Source organism: Platalea leucorodia, assembly GCF_965183815.1.
Source record: "Platalea leucorodia genome assembly, chromosome: 8".
Lineage (NCBI taxonomy): Eukaryota > Metazoa > Chordata > Aves > Pelecaniformes > Threskiornithidae > Platalea > Platalea leucorodia.
The window spans coordinates 17798040-17823947 of record NC_138830.1 but is presented as its reverse complement, the minus strand read 5'-3'; the positions used below and the strand labels follow the sequence as shown (position 1 = coordinate 17823947).

General features: G+C 35.6%; 1 protein-coding gene across 11 annotated transcripts in view; it reads left to right on the top strand.

Annotated features, from left to right (window-relative positions):
• Positions 1-25908, top strand: part of U2SURP (U2 snRNP associated SURP domain containing) — a 46786-nt gene that overhangs the window by 14852 nt on the left and 6026 nt on the right. For 2 of the 11 annotated variants that reach the window (XM_082320755.1, XM_082320759.1), the window contains 18 exons: positions 1852-1946; positions 2028-2063; positions 2160-2242; positions 2724-2889; positions 4050-4261; positions 5206-5249; positions 8526-8630; positions 9843-9913; positions 10000-10159; positions 11258-11420; positions 11861-11940; positions 13007-13094; positions 14340-14462; positions 15144-15300; positions 15668-15763; positions 16384-16450; positions 17432-17594; positions 25716-25826. In XM_082320755.1, the coding sequence (XP_082176881.1) occupies positions 1852-1946; positions 2028-2063; positions 2160-2242; positions 2724-2889; positions 4050-4261; positions 5206-5249; positions 8526-8630; positions 9843-9913; positions 10000-10159; positions 11258-11420; positions 11861-11940; positions 13007-13094; positions 14340-14462; positions 15144-15300; positions 15668-15763; positions 16384-16450; positions 17432-17594; positions 25716-25826 (2020 nt within the window). Of the gene's footprint in view, positions 1-1851; positions 1947-2027; positions 2064-2159; positions 2243-2723; positions 2890-4049; positions 4262-5205; positions 5250-5273; positions 6019-8525; positions 8631-9842; positions 9914-9995; positions 10160-11257; positions 11421-11860; positions 11941-13006; positions 13095-14339; positions 14463-15143; positions 15301-15667; positions 15764-16383; positions 16451-17431; positions 17595-23176; positions 23247-25715; positions 25827-25908 lie in introns of those variants that run through there. The other 9 variants (XM_082320756.1, XM_082320760.1, XM_082320752.1 and 6 more) reach the window with 7 other exon arrangements.

Below are 25908 nucleotides of genomic sequence, written 5' to 3'. Positions count from 1 at the left end.
TTTCCCAAAGTAGGTTTTTGTTTTTTTCCCCAAATGCTTATACAGTGGTATAAATTAATTAACAATGGCAATGATAATTAAGCAGAGTATGAACCCATGCTGGTAGATGCTCAGTATAGGTGTCTGTGATTTGTCTGAATAATCTGTTGCCATATAATTAGTTCTCTGGTGTTTCTTGATACTTCTGGCCTTTCTTATGCTGATTGGTGATAGGAAGCGTTTACCACTATTGCTGAAAAGGACTTGTTTTGAAATCTAGCATCGACCAGAAGCTATAAAATGATGAAAAAACAAACCAAAAAGCCCAGTATGCTGGCTTAAATATTGGTCTGTTGAAATGAATGGACTTCTTTGCGTGTCAGAGATATTTGATTGTGACCTTCGAAACTGTTTGGTACTGCCTTCCTAAGAAGAAGAATATCCAGAGCAATTAACCAAAAAAATTGCATATAAACGCATAAAGTATTTCAGAGATCCCAGTAAGTGAATGACTGGCTATACTTCCAAAGCTACCAAAGATCATTTCTGGATCAGTTAGGTGTGAATGGAAGCTTTGATGATTGAATCAACCAGCCACCTACCAGGATAAAAAATGGAAACCTAGGTTTGTCTCTTTGACAGCTGCTGTCAGTATGTTACTTAAAACTGGAACTTGGGATGCAATTCTGTTACAAATTAGCAAGTGTGAGCCTGTAAATGAGAACACTTGTTAACATGGTCTCATGCATTGTTAAAGTTAGTGAAGATACAGCAAGACAAGTAGGAACTGTAATGGCTGAGGATGTTCAGGTTTTTGGTGTTGACTTTTCTCTTGGTGGGGATGTAGCAAAGAGATTGGTAGCAAATAGAAATGTGTATCAGACTCAGGAAGAATAAGAGGTTTTGTCAGTGTCTCTAAAACTATATCCAGAGGAATTGTAGTTTGAGGTTGAGCTTTTGTATTAATGCAGAAATGAGACTTGTAGTTAAAGTTTAGAGATGTACTTCATCTTGCATAATTTTATAAACAAGCTGAATAATGCTTAAAAAAGCAGATTCTTTCACTTTTGAATGTGTAATACAACAGAAAGAGCAGCACATTTATTGAGTGTAACTGAGTGCCATATATTTGCCCTGATGTTAGAGATGGAAAACACGATAATTTGTATGCATTAGAAAACAATAGGTACTGCATTATGAATCCATAAATGGCTCTTGTGAGTAACATCTGAACTTCACTGCTGTCTGTTCATTAGTTGATGTAAATGAATTGAATTGACAGCCTTGTATTTCTGGTACACAATATTTTCATATGAGGATTTAAGGCCAGGCTATAAAGAACCAAACAGTTACTTGTGTGAGTACTATCCTCAGAGGTATAAACTGAGACGAGATCCTGTATGTTCTGGAAATAGTCATAATGGGGATGTGTGTCACCCTACAAGGTGACAGCCTACATGAATAAGGCTTAGAAAAGGTAGGAGGAGAAATAAACACTAAGGAGTTGTGTGCATCTTGAAAAGTCATCTGCATGGTCAATGGATCTCTGGCAGTTGGATGTGGAATTCGGGTCACTTTTTCAGAACACAGGTCTTATTTCTTGTCTTGTAAACTGCTTCTCAAACCAAGTCAATTTTGTTTGAGATTAAAACACCCTGACAGTATGAATGAGGAAGCATGCAGCTGGAATAATTCTGATAGATATGTTCCAGTTGATTAAACAGAAATTCAAACATACTGGCAATTTGAAATTTTTAACAAGCCCATTGTTTAATATTAAAAATTCTCATAATTCTAAAGTTAATTGAAAATTATAGAATAAAAACATCAAAATGGTATTAAGTGGTTACTTACGTTAAACTTGTTTTGTAGAATACAAGAGGAACGTGATGAAAGACATAAAACAAAAGGTAGATTGAGTCGTTTTGAACCACCCCAGTCAGATTCAGATGGCCAGCGTCGTTCAAGTAAGTAGATGTTATTTTTTTTATGTTTATTTGGGCTGCAAAATTTGTATACTAAATTATATGTATTTTTCCTCTATTCAGTGGATGCTCCTTCAAGAAGAAACAGATCGTCTGGTGGTAATATAGATTCTTTTCTCATTCAATATAATGTTGTCACTTAAATGCATAGCAAGGATTATGACTTCTTTGTTCTGTTTTTTTCCTCCATTGTAGTACTGGATGATTATGCACCAGGGTCACATGATGTTGGAGATCCAAGCACAACAAATTTGTATCTTGGAAACATTAATCCTCAAGTAAGTTTGGAGCCAAGGAGTGAAGTGCAGCGTTGGCATGTTTGGGTCTAGCTGAATTTTTTTCTAGTGGCAATTTTCCCCCCTTTTTGTTTTAAACCATACGCATATGTTGAAACCCATATACTAGATAGAGTTGGTGACTGTAGAGGCAGCATTCATTTGAATAAATGCCCTGTACATGATGCTGCAAAAGTTAAGGTCTAGACTGTCAGTTACTAACTGCAAAAATGGTCAGTTAAAATGATTTTTCCATGGATATCTCTGTGCAGGGTGGATCATATCTCAAAAATTCGAGTGTGCTCGGTTTAAAATGCAATTTTTTAAATTATTACTTTGCAGTGGATTGCATTGGGGAGATATCAATGAAGTGTTGTTTTTCAAGAAACTCAGAAAATTAGAATCTCAACATTTGGACAATAATATGAATAAGTATCTTAGAAATACAGTATCAAGATGCTGATTTTTACCTTTTTTCATGTAGATGAATGAAGAGATGTTATGTCAAGAATTTGGACGCTTTGGACCGTTAGCGAGTGTTAAAATTATGTGGCCAAGAACTGATGAAGAAAGAGCAAGAGAAAGAAATTGTGGCTTTGTTGCCTTTATGAACAGGAGAGATGCTGAAAGGGCATTAAAGAATTTAAATGGTAAACAAATTTCTCAGTTCAGAATTGTAATTATCTTTGTAGGATTATTGAGGGGTAACTGTAAGCACGTCTTCAAGTTGTTTTATGAGACTGGTGATAGGTATGCTGTAACTCCAGTAGATACCACACTGGCAGTGGTTCTCGTTTACACTGACTGTTTTACTGGCAGCTGAATGTCATCAAACTATAGCATACACAAGGGCTGGGAATACTGGTGGCTTTTGCTGTGGGTAAAGATGTGAAATTACTGACTGAAGATTGGAGCGGGAAGTAATGTTTGATAATCTCTCCTCTGTAAACAGAGTATTTTAAGAAGGAATCTATTACTTGTAGCTGTTTACCAACAGTAATTTTTTGTGAATATATTTAACTAGCGCACAGGATATAATCAATAATTGGTGATAAATATGTTACGTGCTTTTGAATGATGGCTAAATTCCTAATACTGAAGGGGTAAGTGTACTACACCAGATATGTAATTTTGCACATGGACTATCTTGTCTATATATTCATTTGAAAAAAAGGAAAAAAAATATGTGATGAAGAAAGCTATGTCCTTACAGTTCAAGAAGAGCCTGAAAATCAAAAATCAGCATCCTAGACAAAAAGAATAAAAAATGAAAGATTGCCCTTGCGTAGCTTACTCAAAATGGTCCTTTACTAGGACCATTAGTAAGTAGGCTTACACTGTATAAGAGTTCTAATTGGTTATTACATTTGGTTTTGAATAACATAATTTGAAATTTGTTATTATGAACAAAACATTTTGAAGAATTCAAGTGCAGAAATAATATAATTTAAAAATTATATTTTATTTTCAAAATATTCTGTTCATTCTGATGTGCCGAATATCAAATATTAAATTTTTTTTCCCTCAATAGGTCAAGTAATTGTGTACTGTAGTCTCCTGAAAAGGTACATTGAGGGAAGATTAATAAAGTATTTTATGTAATAGGCTTTCATTTGCACATGGTGTAGTCTGATTGATGTGATAAACTAATCAACAATGTAAGCAAAAAGTAAACCATGGCAGGCAAACCTAAATGCTGCACTTACATGGAGAAATCTCAAGCGATGCAGAACCAATTTATAACATAATGTTGCTTTTGGTTGGTTTTTCTTTTTTTCTTTTTTTTTTTTTTTTTCTTTCACTTTTCCAGGCAAGATGATTATGTCGTTTGAAATGAAGCTAGGTTGGGGCAAAGCTGTACCTATACCGCCACATCCAATATACATTCCGCCTTCTATGATGGAGCATACCCTCCCGCCTCCTCCGTCAGGACTGCCTTTTAATGCCCAGCCTAGGGAGAGATTGAAGAATCCTAATGCTCCAATGTTACCACCACCAAAAAACAAGGAAGATTTTGAGAAGGTAACTTACAGTACCCTGGGCCATATCTCATTGTTAAATACTACATCTGTGACAGTATTTCAATGGCTGCATAGATTTGCATTGTTCAGGCTGACCTTGGTGGCCCTTAGTGTACAAACTCACTGGCTCCCTGCTGTAGCCCAAGGGAACCTACTTAATTCCTGAAGCTCTGTTTCATGTCTGTGTTAGGGTACAGTATATTGGGTCTTGATTTATTTTAGTGCTGCTTTAAATCTGGCTATCGTTTTCCCCCTCCAGGCTCCCTGGATTTTTTTCTCCTACGTCCCCCCCTTTTGTTGGCTGCCAAATTGCATATCTAAATTGTTTTCTTTAGAGAAAATACTACATTTTAATTTGGGTAGCATTATTTTTACACTAGAGGAGTTGATGTATTTTGTGTAGAAGGTAATTAATCTGGACATTGAGTAAGTATTTTATGCTACTTCTGGAGTCAGTTTTCAAACTTTTTTTTTTTCTGGCATATTAGCTGATAAAAGGGTAAGTATCTTGTAATCACAAACCAATTTGATTTACATTTGTAAGAATTTGTTGATTCTTTGAATGACACTTAAATATTAGGGCTGTTTTTTGTAAGACTTGGGAATAAAGTAATACCAACATGATCCAAGTCAAATAGTTTAGAATCTTTTCATAAACTTAAGAACTCCTTTCTTAATTATATTCAGTGTAGTACCTATTCAGTGCATCAATGTACATTCTGACAGGAATGTTCTGATACTTTGCAATTAGTGAACCTTTATGGTTCACTGACACAACCATTTGCATTTTGTGTAATTGCTTAGTTATAACTTCACAGCAGTGATTGCCTGCAAAACTTGTGATAGATGTGTAGTATTTTCATTGCATATGTATATTTTTGCTTGTTACTTGTTAACAATACTCACATATTCTATGTTTATTATCTGATGTGACTTCATATACAGACTCTGTCGCAAGCCATAGTCAAAGTGGTTATCCCAACAGAAAGGTACATGTTTTTCTTTATTATTACTGATCTAAATATAGAAAATTTCCCCTTCGGAATTTTAAAGAAAAATGGTGATGTTGAGGAAAAGGTAATGGCTTGACTGAGCAATGGTTCTTTCATGACGCTTAAGAGAAATGTGTGTGTTTTACAGTCTTATTATCTGTATCTTAATAGGTTTTTTTTTAGTGAGGAACGTTTAATTTGAGCACTAGAGATAGTTGCAGGGTGGTTTTGTGAGTGAGGACTAGGGTAAAATAGCTTGTCTTAGAGATGCTGTATAAGTCCTGACATAAACCTCTGAGCACTTCATAGCTAGGATGCAGCTGTCTCCAGTGTGGTGCTGTGGGGTTTTTTCTTTCTCTTTTTTTCTTTTTTTTTTTTTTTTTTTTTTGACTTGCACAATTTGTAACCAATTCAGTTAAAAATCACTTTTGTTTCTGCTATTTTTTTTTTTAATGTGCAACAGTTAATAATTTTGGTCACTGGAAAAGGTAGTTCTGTATTGCAAGGGTATTTTTACATTTTGGTCCCCATCAGTGCTCCTACCTTCACGCTAGTTTAGGTATACTCTTGCTCAGTTAAGCTAAAACCTTTTCCCAAACATAGGAACACAACACTGTTTTAAAAGTAAATAAGCACAAAAGATTACCAAATTCTCTTTGACATTGGCCTTGGTGAGCAACACCAGCTGAACTGTCTGCGGCAGCGGGGGACCAGGAAAACATCATGGGATGGATTGGGAAAGTATACAGTTTTTGACCAGACATTGGTACGATCGGCTCCAATAAATGTGGTTTTATTATAACTGAAAAACTTCTTTTTGTTGGCCAACTTAAGCTAAATGACATTTTAAAATAATGCACTTAAAACTATCATCTTTTTTTACTACACTATTTTAATTGTCACAAAGTCCCTTTTTTCTTTTTTTCGCGTGTGTGGGGGGGGAAGAAAGAGATTTGTGAAGCTAGTTATAGTAGTGTATTAACATATTTGTCAATAGATGCTCAAATGCAGTAGTATTTTTGATTAAATTTTAGGACAGTACAATTTTTGTTGGGTAGAGACATGAATAATTAGAGTGACCAGGAGGAGTCTTGATTTGAGAAACATATTGAGTAGTAGAACAAGTACTTGTAAAACTGTACAGTGCTTACAGAGTAATCAGCTTTCAGAGAAAAATGTTTCCATTTTATTTACTGTAGCATTTTGAAAGCTCATATGATACGAGAAGCTCATGTTGATTGAATTGTATTTGAAAATACTTTTTTTTTTTTCCTGGTGACTTTCAAAGATGCTAATGACAGCTGCTAAGACTATTACACAGTGCATCACATAATGCAAAAATTTCGACTGACTTCAGTGGAATAATCTGTTTAATTATTCTCCTTTCTTTGAAAATTTTCAATACCTGTTTTTAACATCTCTTATGTCTTAGTATTTACTAAACAGAAAACCTTGAGTATACACAATCATTTTTTTTCTGAGAAATTCACATTCAAGTAGTCATGTCTTATGTACCAAAATGCATGTAACACCCTCTTTCAGATATGGGGTGTACTGAAACTTTTTTCATACAGCTGAGGTCTTTCCAAAGCAGATGTTCTTGTTCAAGCATAAGCTGCTCTTATGCAACTTTATTGTACTTGATGAAAGAAAAAATTAGATGAAAATCAATGGTACGGCTCTGCAGGAAGCCAGAAATGATCACATTGAACTTCTGTTAAAATAAATGAATGGTATAATAGCTCAGAGGCTTGAAAGCTAATTGTAAATCTTTTTCTTACTGATGTTTTCAAATACAGTTCATATAACAAGAACAGTCTTGCGATTTAGACTTTCAGAACACTGCTTTAAATAAAATGGCTACAGAATTATTGAGACTATGTCCTCTTTAAAAGGTTTCTGGGATTGTGAAAAGCAAACACAGGAGAATTGAGCTGTAGGTAGCTGTTTGGGTTTTTTTTGTGTACTATTTGAGGCAAATGTAGATTTAATGCTAGCTGGTATAAAACAGAACATTTGCTAAGTTTGCAGATGCCGGGGCAGGTTTTTATTACTGTGTCTTTAAGTTGAAATTTTTTTTTTATCTAGTGCGTTATATCTGTGGCAGAACTTTGAATACTCATGGTAGAAAATAATTACAAGAAGTAACAGAAAAGTCTGCAGCTTTTCAATGTAACAATTTTTGAATTTTAATAATTAAAAAATTGCTCAAAGAAAATCTAATGAGATACATGTAAAGAACCAATACCCATTTGTTACATCTAAGAAAATAAATTAAAAAATGTAAAAATCTGTATTTTTTTTTTTATTTGCATCACATTCAAAGGACACATGCTGTGAATCTTTTGATATTTGTAGGTAATCTATATTTGAAAATTCAGGATCCTGTTTCCGAAAAACCCCAAAGTTGGTTGGAAACTGATGATCGCTGTTTTTTATAAAGCTTATATGACTGTCTCCTGTTAATGTGCTTAAGTGGCTCTGCATTTTCAGATGTGGCTTGAAAAATGTGCACTTCACAGCTGCTTCTTGCCTGTCTCAGGATGTAGTGCTGAAGGAAATGAATACAGATTTTTGGTTTGGTTTTTTTTTTTTTTAATTGTGATTTGGTTCACTTCAGTGTATAAGGGAGGAAACACTGGATGGTATGATACAAAATGATGGACAGTTCTGTTCTATGCCAATAGTTGACTCTTGACCAAAAAGATACTACCTAAATTTAATAAAACCATTGCCCTGTTTGGCATCGAGAAGACTATTTGCTTTTCCTTTCATACTTGAATAGTTTGAAAGCTGAATGCAGTTTCTATTGAATATTCAAAAGTATGTGTGTTTAATTTTGAGCATAATATTCAGCTACTTGTTCCTCTGTAGAACTTCAGTTAACACTTCGGTCTTAGTTCTAGACAATTTAGATGAGGGCTTAGTTTTTGATAGTTAATTGTACTTTGGTCTTCAGTTGCCCATTTTTATGCATAAGGGCTATTAAGCTTCCGCTAAGCAAGAGATGGTTGTAGGCTAAGCTGTGGAAATTCAGGAAGGAGGTCTACTCTTAAATTCTTACTCCACCACTCCTAGGCATGTTTTTATTTTAGAATGCCAGTGTCTATGATGCAAGGCTATAATATGTTCCATGTTACCTTATCTTTTATACAGTTTTCTTAACAATACAGCAAAATAATCTCCTGCACAGTTGTAGTATCTTAGGTGGAGTGTAGTTTTATATAGTGTTAGGTCTGAATCAATTTTTCTTTAACTGTGTTGTTGTTGTAGGAATTTGCTCGCTTTGATACATCGAATGATAGAGTTTGTGGTACGGGAAGGGCCTATGTTTGAAGCCATGATCATGAACCGAGAGATCAACAATCCAATGTTCAGGTGCTTATTACATTGCTTCAATTTGAAATAGTGCTAACTATTTTCACCGTTGCTAATGTTTTGCATTTCTGAAATAGTAATAAGAGTTGTTTTTACTATGTCTATCTTTATGTTCAGATTTAAATTTTACAAATTGTGCAAATGCTTATGCTATCTTTTTATGAAGAATGTGCTTTTATTCCAGTTATTACTAATGTGTACATAAAAATAAAAATACTATATAAGCACTAGAAAATACATTTGTACATACATTTTATATATATATATATAAATAAAAATAAATAAAATTACATTTAACGCCTACTTTTCTGAGGGATTCATCAGTGGAAGCAGTAGCATACGTTTATGAAAAGAAAAAAATCCCATCCAAAACAGACAGAGTAACTCAATGTGAAGTCCAGTTGTCCTGAAGCCTAATTTCTAACCTGTAGCAAGAGCTGGGAATTGTTTTTCTTTGATGTCAATGCAAATAGGATTAAACTTTACCTGACATAGTGAAGTTCTCAGAATTTCCAGCTCTTGTCATTAATGGAATAAAAAAGGATCAATTTCCAAATTTCTTGTGAAATGCAATCTCTGAAAAACTTTTTCAGGGAAATACTAAATAACTTTTAAAAAATGTTTTATTTGCAGTAAGGTTGAAGTGCTGCATTATGATTTTTATATATAAATTGAGAAAATACGCAGGTCAAAATATCCTGGCCATTAAAAATAGGCTGCCTTCCTTCCCGCCCTGCCTCCGATCTCGTGAGCATGTTCTGACAGACAATTTACTGGTGGAAAACATCAAGTCATTTAGTATTCGATCTGAGCAACCTAACTGTATAACTATGAGTTCCTGCACCACTTGTGCTGAGGTTGCCATTGCTCCTGTAGTAAGTCTGCACTGATAATTCTTCTGCTTTACTGTGGGGCTGCACATTCATTTTTTCTGACCCTGTTTGTTCTGCTTTTAACTTCTGAGAAACACTGTGCCTTTGTGGAATTCTGCACTCTGCTTTGCAGATTGCATATGAATGCGCATGGAGCGGTTGCACTTGCTCTGCACAGCTGTGCTGTAGGTGTACATGATTTTAGCTATCTTGAGTTCACTTGGTAGCTGAGGTGGGATTCTGAACCGGATTTGGTTTGGTTTTTGGTTTTTTTATTACTTTCTTTGAATTTGCTTCAGTTAAATAATGTTTTGTGTCTTTTCTTTGCTCTTTGGTTTAGGTTTTTATTTGAAAACCAGACTCCAGCCCATGTATATTATAGATGGAAGCTTTATTCAATTCTTCAGGCAAGTAGAATTTTAGTGACAATTCATAACTGCAAGCACAATGAAATAAAAGAACACCAAAATAAAAATACTTTTGTTTTTTGCAGGGAGATGCTCCAACCAAGTGGAGGACAGAAGATTTCCGTATGTTCAAAAATGGATCATTTTGGAGGCCACCACCATTGAATCCATACTTGCATGGGATGTCAGAAGAGCAAGAAACAGAAGCGTTTGTGGAGGAACCGAACAAGAAGGGTGCACTTAAGGAAGAGTATGAAATTCCATCAATTTATAGTGCTGTTTTAACTGCTAAGCTGCTTGTTTTTTTCCTGTTGTGTTTTTGTAGTTACAATACGTCATCCCTAAAATGTTATCGTGCTTGTCATAATATTACTTAGAAAATCTCTTAACCTCAGTGCTTTTCAGTTAGTCTCTTTTGATGGTACTTGTTGTTAAATACATTCCAGATTTGCTTAGATTTGTCATCATTGAACAATGAGTCCTTTTAATACAATTGTTATTAACCCTTTATTTGAAGGGGATTGGGAAGATGAGTTTTTCTCTATTTTCTGTTCCTACGGTGGGGTTATATAGCGCCTTTCTCAACATCATAACTAAACAGTTATTATAATCTTAAACTTCTTGATGCTGTTCATCAGAAATTAAAATTGGGAGCAGTTGTTAATAAGCAGGAAGAGACAGGTCATCAGGGTCTTTGCTGTGAATTGTAAGTGTGGTGAGGATGGCTATGGTAGTAGAAATATATACATGATTTTCTTAATTTTGCTCTTGTTCCAACTGTGGAATTTTTTTCTTGTTTTGTTCTTTTCATTGTAGTTATGATACCAGCAATGGTTCTGGAGGTTTTAATACAATTTATTTCTTATATTTTCTTTTTGAAAGGCTCAAAAAGATACTCTTTTGAGAGTGTTCTTTATATATGGAGGTCAGGGAGAACCTGAAATAATTGCTTCTTACTAGCGTTCTGAATCTAATGTTTCTTATTCCACAGCAGAAATTACTTGCATGCTTTAGATCTGTCCATTTTGATTTAGATTTAGACTAAATCCAAAAAGTTAATTACTTTATTAGAGATACTGATCTGCTGTGTTAGGTATTTCTCAGTTATTTTTCCTTGATTTCCGTATGTAGTCAAGACCGAAGTGGGAATTTTTTTGCACTTTGTTTATTTATGTCATGTGGATGCATATATGTTCATGAGTCACTGAAAAAACTCGGCAACAGAATATAAAAATATTTAAAATTTCTTTTGTCCTAAAGATGGAAAAATCAAAACCATCATCAAATGGAAATTCCACAAAGTACTGTTAATTTTATGTTGAAAGTATTAAAATTCCTGATATTGCAGACAGAGGGACAAACTAGAGGAAATTCTGCGTGGATTAACACCTCGGAAGAATGATATTGGCGATGCAATGGTTTTCTGTCTAAATAACGCGGAAGCTGCTGAAGAAATCGTAGACTGCATTACAGAATCATTGTCCATTCTGAAGACTCCTCTTCCTAAGAAGGTGTGGAGATTTTGTATGATCTTGTATTTGGGGGAAGAGCTCACTTAACAGCATGTGCATAAGTATGCTTTTTTCCTGTGGGATTTTGTTATATATTTTTATTCTTTCTGAACTCGCTTGTAAATAATGTTCTGCCTTATTGTGAAGTTGAAAACAGCGGAACAGTCTCTGCTCAAACAAGGAAATAAAAATTGGAATGCCATGATCTGTCCTTTGTAATACTATGTAATATCATGTTACAGTGGCTAGTACCCTGTAGCTTAACAGGGGACTAATTGCCTCTTAGCATGTTCATTAACAATATGGCTGTGTTACACTTAGTTCTAATTTGATACATCTAGATAGTTTAAAGTATCTTGTATTCTTTCTGGAAAAATGCATATATTTTCAAGATAATTTAAACGCTGGAGTTACCTTAATTTGAATATTCTTTATTGTAGATTGCAAGATTATATCTAGTGTCGGATGTGTTATACAACTCTTCAGCTAAAGTTGCCAATGCTTCCTACTATAGAAAATTGTAAGTATATTTTAGGTGATTGATGATTAAAAAAAAAAAAAAATTCTTATATTCAGGTTTTTTTACATCTCTGGATAAATGTGGTTGTAGAGAAATTCACACTTTTTTATGAGGATACTGTTACCACACTGATGATACTTATCTCTCTCTGCATGAAAATGTTTAAGATGTAGCATGTTAGTGCATAGGGTTGCTTTGTCATGCAAAAAGAAGCGTATATGCCCTGTGCAAGGGACCACTTGTATGGAGTCATATAGAGGTGAGAATAACTCATGTGCCTCTCTACAGAAAGAGAGCCTGTAGATGATATTCAAGATATGCTATAGCAAATAATCCATGCGAATAAGTCAATTTTTGAAATAGAATTTTTTTTATTAAAAGGTGATTTTTGATTCTCCACAAAGTTTGGAGTACTTCTGGGGGGGATTATGTACTTTGTTTCTAAGGTGCTGAGCAGAATTTAGGAAAAATGTCCAAGGGAGAGTACCTTTGTCCTATTTAGACATTTGATTGTGTCTACTTCCTGGGGTCTCTCTAATGTTATGGTAGCATGATGGGGACTGTTCAGCATGTTACAAAACTCTGGTGATTGCAAATGATGTTTCTTGTTGCAGTGTGTCTTTGCTGTGCCAGTTTATTTTTTGCACATTGAGAGAAGCTCAAGGGAAGCTAGGTAGCTGTTACTCACTGTGCTTTCATTGAGGACCTCATTGAGTAAATTAGAATAGAAACATAACTAAGAACTTTTTTAAAAATACAAATTGAATTTTGAGACAATTCTTTCTATATATAATGGGTTGTAAAACTCCTTTTATCCTCCTCCAATCTTTCCAGGCTGTATAAAGAGACTGCAGCAGATGTGAAGATCTCCCTTCACAGTTCTGTTGTTGTCCAAGGTGATTTAACATAGTAATCATATTTGCTTTATAGTTCAGTTCATGGCTACTATAGGGATCAGAACCTTGTGCTTTTGAGTCCTGTGTCCCAGGTATTTTCGTGAATTATGTATGTCCAGAAAACATATATTACAAAGTTTAACTAAAGAAATGTATATGTTTAATTCTAGTTTTGAAACAAAATTATGTCAGATATTCTCTGATCTCAGTGCTACTTACCGTACAATACAAGGCCATTTACAGTCTGAAAATTTCAAGGTATGTATTTCATTGTTATTTACATGACATAGAAGTCAAATAAATAGATGTTCCTGCACAAGAGATTGCATACTATTATAGGTGGCTTAGACCTCAAGCTTCCTAATTAAGTAAATTTTTTTTTTTAATTTTCTCTCTTGCAAAGATAGCCTTGAAATTAAGGAAGAAAATTAGCATCCAACAGCTGAAGTGTGCTGGTAGATGTATAGTTGTGGAGTTGAGAGGATATCTATCTAGCACCTGAATTGCAAACAAGGCCGTCTAGCTTTCTGATTATTTTTGGACCACCTATATTTCAATTTCAAAAATAAATTTGAGCTGCTCAGTGTGGAAAGAAACTGCTGGACATAACAATATAAAGTTACTTATTAACATTTTTGTGATAGTTAGGCTTTCTTTTTTGAGGTCTGATAAGCAGTCTGTCCATGGGTAGTTGAGAGTGATTTTTGAGATCATGCTCTACTTCTCACCATTCTCATGCTCAGCCTAGCTTTTCCTTCTCCTGTTTTAAAGGTGCCTTTACAGTTCTGTTTTTCTTTTTCCTTTTTTTTTTTTTTCCCCAAATCAGAAGCTTTAAATACAAAGCTTAGTGTAGTTAGTTTTTCTGTATTAAGGTCTTTATCCTGGTTGTCCAACCTTCTTTGTTCCCAGTTGCTCTAGATTGAGAATCAATTTTAGTTATCTGCTATTTTAAAACTGTTTATTAAATTACATGGTAAAGACAGGCAGTAGATTTTTTTTTTAATATCTACATCTTCAGCTACGTTTAATGTGTCAAGCTTGAGCTGAAGCCCATAATTTCAAATATACTTCACTTCTACAGAAAAATGAAAGTAGGAACATAATTTCAGTTCAATAATATGAATAAGCCAGTGTTAATTTTAGTTATTTTATTTTACAAAAGGAAAGATGTTTTCTGTTACATTTAGTAGAGACACCTGCTTCGAACATTGAGGCGGAATAAAATTTGCTGTTGGGATAGGAACTGTGAACAGCTGAAATTGATAATGTAACAGGAATTTAAAGGGAAAATGAAACCCAAGTGAGATTTTTTTTTTAAAAATAGTTCCTATGTACATATTTTTGTAAAATTACTAGTCTTGCCCAGCATGGTTACATGGTAATATACTCCAGTATGGATCTACTTAGGAGTAACTGTCTACAGTAGTAGTTCTCTGATGTATTTCCAATCACTTAAAATTTCTTAATACAAATCTATTAGCATTTTTTTCCTATTGCTTCTAGCAACGGGTAATGACATGCTTCCGAGCATGGGAAGACTGGGCAATCTATCCAGAACCATTTCTGATCAAACTACAGAATATTTTCTTGGGGCTTGTAAATATCATGGAAGATAAAGAAACAGAGGTAAGTGACCTTGGTAGTGATGCTAGCAGATGGTGAGGAAAAATGGTGATACTGTGCTTTGATCTTTGCTGTGTTGTATTAGAGCAGTAAGTTGCTAACTTTCTAGTTATGCTACAGCATTCCTCTCTTATTTTTTTGGTAGAGGTTATTTTAAACAGGATATGTAGTGAGCTTTAGTTATTGCATAGTGACATGTATAAATTATTATTCAATATTTTGAAGCTTGATGCTTAATATTTCTAGAATACCGTTAACACTGAGTGAATGTGTACTGATCTGTTTACAGTTACATATGAATATTATTTAAGAGAATCAAGACAGTGGACACTAATAAATGGATGTATGTTTAGGATAAGTTCATTTTGTAACTCTGGAAACATGCCTTTCGGAACAGCGGGAGGGAAATATCTCTTCTCTTGAATATAGGTATTGCAGAGCTTCTAGTACATTGTGGACAAATTCCAAATTCTTGCTTATAATTTTTTATAGGAGGATATTGTTGTATTTTTCCTCTGCAATAAGCAACTGTACTTGGTAGCAAAAGTTGTTAAAGTTGAGTTTTCTGGGTTTTAGGTATTCTTAAAGCTACTCCTTTAAAAAGAAATGAATCAATAATTGGAGAAGTAAAGAAAGGCAATGTAGATTTGTTCTTGAAATAAATTAATTATTATTTGCTTTCAGGAAGTACCAGATGATCTTGACGGTGCTCCCATTGAGGAAGAGCTTGATGGTGCTCCACTAGAAGATGTGGATGGAATTCCTATTGATGCTACTCCTATTGATGATCTGGATGGAGTCCCAATTAAATCGCTGGATGATGATCTTGATGGAGTTCCTTGTATGAAATGTTTCAACTTTCTTTCAATTTGAATCTTTAATTTTTTATTATCTTTTTTTTTTCTCTCCCTGACAGTCAAGAATTAACATGGCATGTAGATTCATAAAATGTTGAATTGATAAATTTCAATTTATTCTAGGGAGAATTAGTTTAAAAACTACTTTTAGATTGTAATGGCTTCAGAGACACAGTAGGTGTCTTCTGATGTTATGCACATCAGGTTCTAAATGCTAATTTCTTTTCCCTGCAAATAATAAAATGGTATAATATGCTTCAGTATTTGAGTCTGATTGTTATATTAGGATTTTTCTGTTTGAACTTCTGAAGAGCTTTGGAAATTATTTTTCTGTGTCTCTTTCTCCAACAGTGGATACGGCTGAAGACTCAAAAAAGAATGAGCCTATATTTAAAGTTGCCCCTTCAAAGTGGGAAGCAGTGGATGAATCGGAACTGGAAGCTCAAGGTTAGTTTATAAAATATATATTAGTATATAAACATAGTATATAAATATTAGTATATAAAATATATATTAAACTAAAACACTTAAAGTTTAATGTCACTTACCTATTTAATGATTATTTTCAACTGATCTGTTTGAAAGTGGTAATATGTTTTCTGTGGTAATACAGTAGGATTTTCAATTGTAACTTCTTTTTTGGTTATAACTTCAGTGAAGAAAATACTGTATTCTATCTTTGTGGTTCTACTTCCGTAACCTACTAACCTTTAAAAATAATTTCTAGTTCATTAAGAATAAATGTTGAAAAAAAAATCTGGGTATGTGGTTGGTAGTCTTTCTAAATATTTGTTTGGAAGATAAGATTTTACAAACTGACAAATACTTGGCTGCTTTTGAAGGATTTACTGAAACATGATATGCGATGTAAGTGAATGGCTCTGTAAATAGTAAATATTCTGATAATGTGCAGTTTTGAGTATTTCTATGAAATAGAAAGTCTGCATTAAGTGCTAGGTGCTGGTAAATTTTATCACATTGTAATTTTTATTATATCTACAAATACTAATTTTCAGATTAAGCGATAGGTTTTCCTGTCATTAAAATTATCTTATTGTCTCTTCTAGCTGTTACAACTTCTAAGTGGGAGCTTTTTGACCAACACGAAGAATCTGAGGAGGAAGAAATTCAAAAGTAAATACTTTCTCATTCTGATGAAAACATATTAATTTTCTGCCTCTAAGGTTGAGTGTCTTTGGAACTCCCTGTAAATTATAAGAGCAGAACAAAAATGGAGTTTTGAAAGTAGGAAAATAAGAAAATGGAGAAAAATCAGGATTTTAGTGCAGAATGCTTTCAGCCCCCATAATGTTTTTCTAACATGATAAATTACACCTTTTGATAGAGTTGTTAACCATAATCTTTAAATTGATGCTGATTTGATAACTTAATGTCAAATAGTAAGAACTAAGGTAATATTTTACAGTTTGGAAATCTTGATGTCAGATATGTACGAATGTATCTTAACCTCTGCCTTTTGCTTTTGAGACAAACACAGTGAATAATGTTCTGATGTATATGTTTCTTTGGATGCTAATAGACTCCATGCCATCTATTGTTTTTGAGTCTTTTACTTTGTTCTTCAGGCAATTGAAAGCATCTATTAGTAAAGCTTTAAATATCTTACTGCATTGCATGTAGTCCTGCAGCACTCTAGTGGCCAGTCTGGGAATATAATTTTGAATATCTGCCATGTCTCCGGTTTGTCTCTAAAAAGGAAAAGTGTAGTAAATTTTGTTCTTTTATAAGACTTACTATATCTGAAAAGCACGATTAGAGCACTTGAAGACATTTTGTTGAGGTAGTGGACTTGTTTTGTAGCTGAGTTAGATATGTATTTGGTGACTAAATTTCAAGAATTCTTCTGCCCTCTGTTTATATGAAAAGTGTAAATTATCTGAGAAATAAAAACTAACGATTTAATTAAATGAAAATATTAAGATATCTATCTCACAGATGGAGACTGTTTTGTAGCTGCAGACTTTTACATAACATAATCTTAACAGATTTCAAAACTAGTAACTAATCATACAAACTAAGTAGAGATAGTAAATTTTGTAACAGATAATTGTCTTAAATATATGTATCAGTTAATTCTGTATGTTTTCTGTAAAGTCAAGAAGAAGAAAGTGAAGATGAGGAAGACACTCAGAGTTCTAAGTCAGAAGAGCAACACATGTATTCCAATCCTATTAAAGAAGAAATGCCTGAATCCAAGTCTTCAGTCAAATATTCAGAAATGAGTGAAGAAAAGCGTGCCAAACTCCGAGAAATAGAGGTCAGCATGTGTTTTGTGCCACCCTTCTGTACCTTTCCAATCCTCCCCACACTGAGTTCTCAACATATAATAGGGAGTTATTTTTACTGAAATAATTATAGTCCTATTATATAGTGTTTTTTTTAGTCCAGTATGTTTTTATAAAGGTATGCTTGTTTACAGCGTTGCCTTGCCTTGTTCTGGCTTTCAAAATAATGCAGGAAAAAAATGAAAAATTGAGTCAGGGGATATTGCATGTTGAGAATTGCTCTTCTTTTCCAGTGTTCTTTTCCAGTGCCACTGGTAACCTTAGATTGCTTGGGTTCCTCTGCACGTTCCTCCTCTTGGCAAATGGGAGTGACTTTTGGAGGTGGCCTTAGTCCTATGCCTTTCTTGTTCTCTCTGTCTCTTGCCTTGAAGTGTCTGTATTTTATTGCATTTAAAAGTTGCTCTTTTCACTGTCAACCATCAAGCAAAGAATTAGATGCAACTAAACCAGGTGGTCCTGGAAATGGGGCATTTTAATTGAAGACCTAATGCGCTTTATAGGGCTCACTCATTCTTTTATCCTTTCTCCAAGCATAGGTGTTAGTATAGCAGTTGAGGTTGATGAGCACAGATTCTTATATCTTCATGCTGGCTTCTGAGCTTGTGGTTGGCTGAGAAGGTAACTAGAACTTGAATTTAGCATGAGCTTTGTCTAGCAGTGAAGCCTTTCTGTCATACAGTGCCATGCAAAAACAAAATTGCATGCAAATTTCCAGTTTGTATTCGGTATTAAAAAATTGCATGCGAATTTGTATTCGGTATTAAAACCCGTGAAACACTGAATACTGAAATTCTCGTACCTTCTGTTCAGTGCATTAAAATGATGTTAAGAAGCTGCTAAACTACTTGTTGCAGTTGTAGCATCTCCAAGTGACAGATTATAATTTGGGTAATATTTTGAAGGTGGAATTGTGGCTGCCTACCTATTTATGCTATAAAGTACTTGTTGGCTAAAATCAGACATTAGCAAAGCCACATAATAATCTTTTAAGATGTACAAGCAATAATATTTTAAAATGTCACAACTGTTGTTTCTCCCAAATATGCTTCTGTTTAATAATTCGGATTATTAAAATTAATGGACTATAACTGAGCACTTAGAAACCTCTTGGTTTGCATAGCAGTTTGAAAGTTCATGATGCGTAGCCATTCGAAGTGAGTAAATTCTGAATTTGAGAAAAGCTAAATGGGATTTATGCCTGACTTGACTCATGGTGGCAGTAGTTCTGTAGAAAATATATGATGTTAGACTAACCAAAGTACAAGTGAAACTAGTTTTCATTTTGCTGTAATAATGATTGTAGTGGTTATGGAAAGGGCTCGGTTTAGATTGAGTATCTGTTTTATAGATGTTATCCTGGCAGTTGTGGAGGCAGATTAGGAAGTGATTTACTTTAACCATTGTCAATTTTACACTGCACAAGTGTTGTAAGTTCTTTAGTCAGTGTATCCTGTCTGTAACAGTTTTAGGTGGTAAATATTTGAGGTTTTCAAATGCACGTTGCCATCTTTATTCTTTGTGGGAAGTAAATTACCATCTCAGTTTCAGACTTTTGGAATAGCCAGAAAAGGCTTGTAACTTTTTTCATTTTTGGAACATTTCAGATACTATGTAGAAATACTTAAATTTTAGAATTTCTCCTCAAGTTTGTCATTGACAGGAAAGTACTCCCTGTACTACTTTAAAGCATTCACACTCAAAGTTTCTTCTTAGTATGTATGCAGTCCCTGCCAAAGAACACATCCATTATTAAATTTGAGGGGAGAAAGTGAGGGGAAAAAACCCTCAATTACCAGCTTTAACAATTATGCCATCTAATATACACTGTTAAAAATGTTGTGTGAAATCTTTAGAGGAAAAAAAAAAAAAAAAAAAAAGGCAAAGTCCAATCCTCTAGCAGCTTTCACAGTGACTACTAGGGAAGCTGAAACACATTTTTTCATACATTTTTTTGGAAATATATGAATACAAAAAACAACTTTTTTCTCTTGGCACAGTTAGTAAATTAAGTTTGTCAGCTGGGAGGGGAGGTGCAGTAAGAAACAAACTTTGGCCACAGCCATCAGACCGGTGCCATCAGAGACGGCAAGTTATTAACCCTTTATTTGCCTTCCACCATACTGCTGTTAACCTTGCTGAAGTGTGACTTCTTTCCAGAACTTAGCAAGAGCAGAGACTTTTTTGTAACACCAACGAACAGTAATTTCCTTACTGTTTTTTCAAGTGTGGAAAGATTGGCACTCTGCTTTATGTTGTAACTCAAATTTCAGAATGGTCTTTATGGTTCTGTGCATATGTGTGTCCCTCTCTTGCACACCCCAAGGACATATAAAAGAAAGGTGTATTCCTCTTTGTAAAGAGACCTCAGTGCTGTGAAGTGTTAGAAAAATGGGAATTTTACATTGCTTAAATTGTTCATTAAGCCTGTTTCCTCAGAGCGTACAAAAACTCACAGAAAAAATGAAGCATTGTCCTCCTTGGACCTTTCTCTAAGGAACCTTACTTCTGTCTCCATCTTGCTGTACAAGATTTTATAATCCTACCCCAAAAAAGCACAGTGCCTGCACTGCAGTGCCTTCATCTGCAGCGGGAGGCAGGCTCTTCACAAATCCAGATGTATCAGTGCTTCCAAAAGGGTCAAACAGGAGATTTGTTCTCTTTAGTAGCTGCCTTTACTCACCTTTGTGTTAGTCACCTGAGACCTCAAAGTGGTGTTTGATTGCTTAATCAGAGGTAGAAGACTAATGGTCTTCAGTCTTCCTGTTCAGCCTTTCTGCTATGTACCACTGAGCTCCAGGAGATGCAGGATTGGATTCCTGCGTCTGTGCTCTGTCAGTACCCCCCTGCCCAGTGCATAAACAGAGATTTATCCCTGCCCCTCCCCCCCTCCCCCCCCGCAATGTGTCATGGTATTTGAGGTGCAATTTATTTTTCTACCAAGAGCCAAACAAGTTTTACCTGCATGCCACAAAGAAAAGGAGGTATTCTCCTTGCTTTCTTGATAAGAATTGCTGTATCAGACAAAAATCAAACTTCCTTTAGTGTAGTATTCAGTCTCCAACAGAGAATGACTAGAGCACAAAATAAGAACAGATTAAGCGTTGTCCACAAGAGCAGATTGTACCTGAGGCCTGTTCTGGATTTCAAGGCCCTGTATACCTTTGTCAAGAAACTGAAGTTCCACACAGTTTCCATTATTTCTCTCTCTGAATTATGATGCTTAGTATGCAGAACACTCACTTTTGTGTATTTGTTCATCAAGTCATAGGAGCTATCTGAGGCTTGTAATCATCGCTAGAACAACATAACCCTTTGGTCTTTACAGTCTGTGGAGGTGTCTGTACCTAGCTCATTTGAGGCTACTGCAAAATGGCAAAAAGATAGCCAATTAAATATCTTACTCATTGTGGCTTAATAATAACAACAGATGAGACAAATTGGCTCTTGCTTGACCAATAGTTTCACTATTTATAGCAGTTCTTCCTTAGAAGATAATGACTATCTTAATTCAGTAGATTCTGGTCTATTTTAAATCTTTGAATCTACTTCTATTCTACATGAAGACAAACACAGGGAATCGCTTAGCTTCAGGACATATGGCATCCTGTGAGTGTGACTGAGCATGCTAGAGGCCTGTCGTGGCTGAAGAAGTATTTCACATGTGCACATCAGTATTGCTGTCATCTGTTGTTGATGATGATGTAGCTGCAGAAATTCCACTGCTCATAGACTTGCTGGAAAACTCAAGCTTTCAAAGAAATATTTTGTTCTGCTTCTGGCAAAGTCTAGAACTCGTTGCAGCCATGGTTGGGGCGAGTCTGTTTTAAGGAAAAAACAAAACAAACCCCACTTTGGTCTGCTTGGATGTCTGTCCTGTCTGTAATCAGTCTAGATTTGAGTGCAATTATGTATCAAGCAGAAATTCTTATCTTTCATAAAGCATCTGGTGATTAACTTCCTAGTTAATCCTAGTATGTAGTATGCAGATAATTTACCTCAAATAAGTTGCATTTGAACCTGGCTACTTAAGTTCTAAGGCTGTGGAACTGTGGAATAACCTCTTGTGAACAAGCCTTCCCCCCCCCCCCCCCCCCCCCACCCGAAGACTACTGTGTATGGACTCAGACAGTATCAGCAGAGAATTAGAAATCCAAGAACAGTTTTTGAAAATAGATTCATTTTAAGCAAGGGAGGCTACCCACAGCACACCTGTTTGTGTCAGAATGCAAAAAACTATGGGCAGGGCTTCAGTTTGCATCAGTCTGTGGTTTCCCTGAACTGTGGTAGCAAGATGTTGCCCTTTTCTGTAACTTGCTAGCTTACTGGTTAGTCTGCAGTCAAGGCCTCAACTTCTAGGAAAGGCTGAATCTTTTAAAATCTCCTCAAATGAGTTTGAGGAGAGGGGGGGAAATTTCAAGATGAGAACCAATAGACAAGAGGCATGCTGTGGAGCTGCTCGTCTTGAACTTAGGAGAGAGACCTCCTCATGGTTAGTGAGAAATACGATCCCCGCATTGGAGCGTTTCGTAGAGATTGCTCACAGGAGCTCAGATATTTGACAGTTCTGCATTGCAGTCTCTGAAAACCTCTAACTCTCTGCTGTGGGAGACTGCTGTGTCTAAGAAATTAGTATTACAAAGTTTTGGCACAGGGTTTTGAAAAATTTTCCCCTTCCACATTACCATGCGTATTACTAACTCCAGAGATAGTCTAGATAAAGTCAGTGTATCTACTCCTAAGGATGAGCAGGCTTAATAGTTTTTGTCTGTTGGACGAGAATAGTTAAAGAATAACCAATTCAGCGAGAATATATTAGTTCTTTCTAAATGCAAGTTTACAAAGTGGAATGCTTACAAAATTCATTGATTAGATGTTTAAGCGGGTTTAAGCCTAAGTTTTAAGGATCTCTTTCTCCTGGGGGGGTATCTGGAACTGTATGATAGGAATACAAGCATCATATACTCTACATGAAGAGATCAATAAGAGTGTTCACTATGGCCAATATGCTATGAATAGTGAAATGGTGAAGGGAGATAACCAAACGTGTAAGTTTTATATAGTAATTCTGAGCGGTAGAATTCTTTAGAGAATTCCTTTCTGGACTTTGGAACCCAAGTAATTCCTTTTCTTTTAAAACATAGTTACAGTGGTGGTGTGTTAGAGCAAGTAGCAAAAGCTGTTATACATGAAGATGTAGGATGAGCTGAGCTGATCTAACTGCTCACCTCTGCTGAAAGGGAATGTCCTGATCTGATCTGTGAGCTCTGGCACTTGCTCATTCTTCCCCTGAGCCAATACATCTCACTAATGCGGGGGGGGGGGGGGGGGGGGGTTGGGAATTGAGGGTGAGGGGTGGGCTTCTGCTGGATGAGTGAATTGATCTGGCTTATGGAAGGCTCAGCCAAGCACTGTAGCTGCTGCAAGAGCCAGGGTGGAAGAGGAACCCTTTGCTTGGAGTGCAGCAGTGGAGAAGGAGGGTGGAAGAGAATGATCTTTCTGTAGTGAGCTGTTGATACTGTCTCAGCATTTTGTAACACTTAGTCTCCTCTTCCAGGGGATGTACTAGAGCTGATTTCGTCTACCCACAGCATCTTTCTAAAAGGAGTTGGTTTACATGGGTTCAAAGGGAGATACAGCAAGTATGCAGAAGAGAGATCCATTGACAATTGGTCTGTAAAAGACCACAGCTGTCTCAAGAAACCATATGATCTTAACATAGTTGGAGTTTGGGGAGGTGTTGAGTCAGTGGTTATTGTGTAGGCTTTTCCTATTTTTCCTCTAGGCACCTGCTAATAACCACCTTTCCCCCCCGCCTCTGCCCACAGTTACTGGAAAAGTTACGTGCAAATAGTTCCTCTTGGCATTTTAAATTTCATGCCAGCAGTGGGTTGTATGACATGCATGTAAGACAGGCTGCTAGAAGTTCAGCATTTCTTTGCATTCAGATTAGCTTATTAAATCAAGTAATACCTGTTTTTTCCCTAGTTTCCCTTCATTTCAGGTTACTTTAGGCTATAGACTTATGATTCCTTGCTTTCAAAATATGGTCAGAGTTAGTGTCACAGCTTTGTTGGCTAAAAATGTAAAGAAATAAAATCTTGTAAGGATGGGGTTTTGTTGTTTGTTTTGGGGTTTTTGTTTTGGTTTTTTTGTGTGGTTTTTGTTTTGGTTTGGTTGTTTTTTTTTTAATTATCTGGGTGATTTAGCTGGGAAAATAAAGTAGAAGTCTTATGGGCATGTTCATACCATGACAGCCCAAGAGGCCTTCTGGACCAGTTAAGCCTCCTCTGTACTCCTTCTATTCAGTACTGAATGTGCTAAGCAACTAATGACCTTGGAGTTTACATGACGGTAGAGAACGCAATCTTGATTTCTTACCACCACAGGTGGTACAGGGTGACACTGAATATATGGTTCCAAGGGGTATTCCTGCTTTTGAAACTTCTGCATTTGAAAGGGGGGGCAGAAGAAAAATCGCCTTTATGGAAGGTGGGGTGGTATGTGACAAATGACGATGTCAGTTTTCCATTGGCTGCTGACTATTTAATTGCCTAAATTGTAAGCAAAAATGAAAAATGCTCAACTGTAGAGCATACTCTGTAAATGAGGGAGGTAAGCAGAACATTTGTCAGAAACTTACTGTGGTACAAGATAGCAATGCCGCTTCCCCTGCCCCCAAATGCATTGCTCCATCGTGTTTGAGACTAAAACAAAAAATATGTTGTTGACATAAGCTCTGTAACTGAAGGGGATCCTGCTCAAAGTGGTGCTATCCTTGCCTAGGTTTTATGTTTCTTAACATATTTGTTCTTGTGACTAGTTTGTTTTTATGATACCTTTCCTTTCTGCTCAGTCAGTAATTGGAAGGGTGGATTAGAATACATGGTTTCTTCATATCCAGTCTGGCCTGCTGCTTTTGAGAGGGAAGTAAAAACCTTCAGGGTTTGATTTTGTGCCTACTTCGTATTAGGGAATTGAGGACCTGGAGAATAAGAATCCTTTCAGATAATCAAAACGGACACAGTTGCAAAGTCTTTTCCTTTGTGCGTTTTCAGTGTGGAAGAGTTAAATATTTCTAAAGAGAAAAATATTTTGTATATTTACTAAAAATGAAACCTCAAGTACGGGAAAAATCTACTCATATACATGACCGTGCAGGTTGGTATTGAAACAGGAAATGCAGGAGGGTCAGAGCATAAACATTTGGAAGAGGGCTGACAAAGACAACGGGACTTATTACCCAGCTCCTCCCCACTCCCCCCCAAAAGAGGCACCTCCTCATCCAAAAAAAATTGAATTATTATTTGTAAAAGGCCATGTCAGTAAGAATAAAGAATTGACAAATGATGAGAGATGTGAGTGAAGTTTCATGATGTAAATCAACTTGGAGAAAGGTTTTAGTGTATCTAGGAAAAAAAAAATCCACATGGAAAAATTCTGACATTTGCTTAACTCTGTGACTCAGTTGGGGATATTGTCACAGTAAATTTAGTGTTAAATTTAGCAGCACTAGTGAACTGAATTTTGTTGTTAAGCTTGATAGCACATGAAAGAGTATTATGTTAGTAAAAATCACTTCTTTCAAATCAGCCGCTCCGTGCAAACAGCCCTGAAGAGGAGATGCCTTTGGTTTATGTCCTAATTATGTCAGTCATTTGATTTTAATATTTAGGGTTAAATGGGGAAAAAGGCAGTTTCTGAAGGAAAACTTGGAGTAGACAAGAGAAGTTGACACAATATATTAAGACACCTGCAGTAAATTATCTCATTTTGAAAGAAAAAAAATTGATCTAAGAAATATAAGGGTGCAGTATTCTAATGATGGGAACAAAATTTAGTAGAATAACAGAAGAAAAAAATCCCTTTATTTTTAGTTCTTAACATGTCTGTAAACAACTGCAGGTGCCTGCAGATGAGTGTGCGGTTTTGTTGCTTTGATCCAGTTTAAATAAAGTTAGTATCTTTTTGTGCACAAACTTGTATAGAAAGACTGAAGAACACAGATTATAAATCACGGAAATTTCATTTTCAGCCACCTGCCTAACTGGATAATAATAAGCCCAATAACCTAATGGTCAGTATTATTTTCACAGCTTAAGGTGATGAAGTTTCAGGATGAGTTAGAGTCTGGGAAAAGACCCAAGAAACCAGGCCAGAGTTTTCAGGAACAGGTTGAACACTATAGAGACAAGCTGCTCCAGAGGGTAAGAAATGTTCTTTATGTTTGGCTCTGATTCTGTGATAGGCTTTTATTGAGTTTATCAACTGTAAGGTGGCATTAAGTAT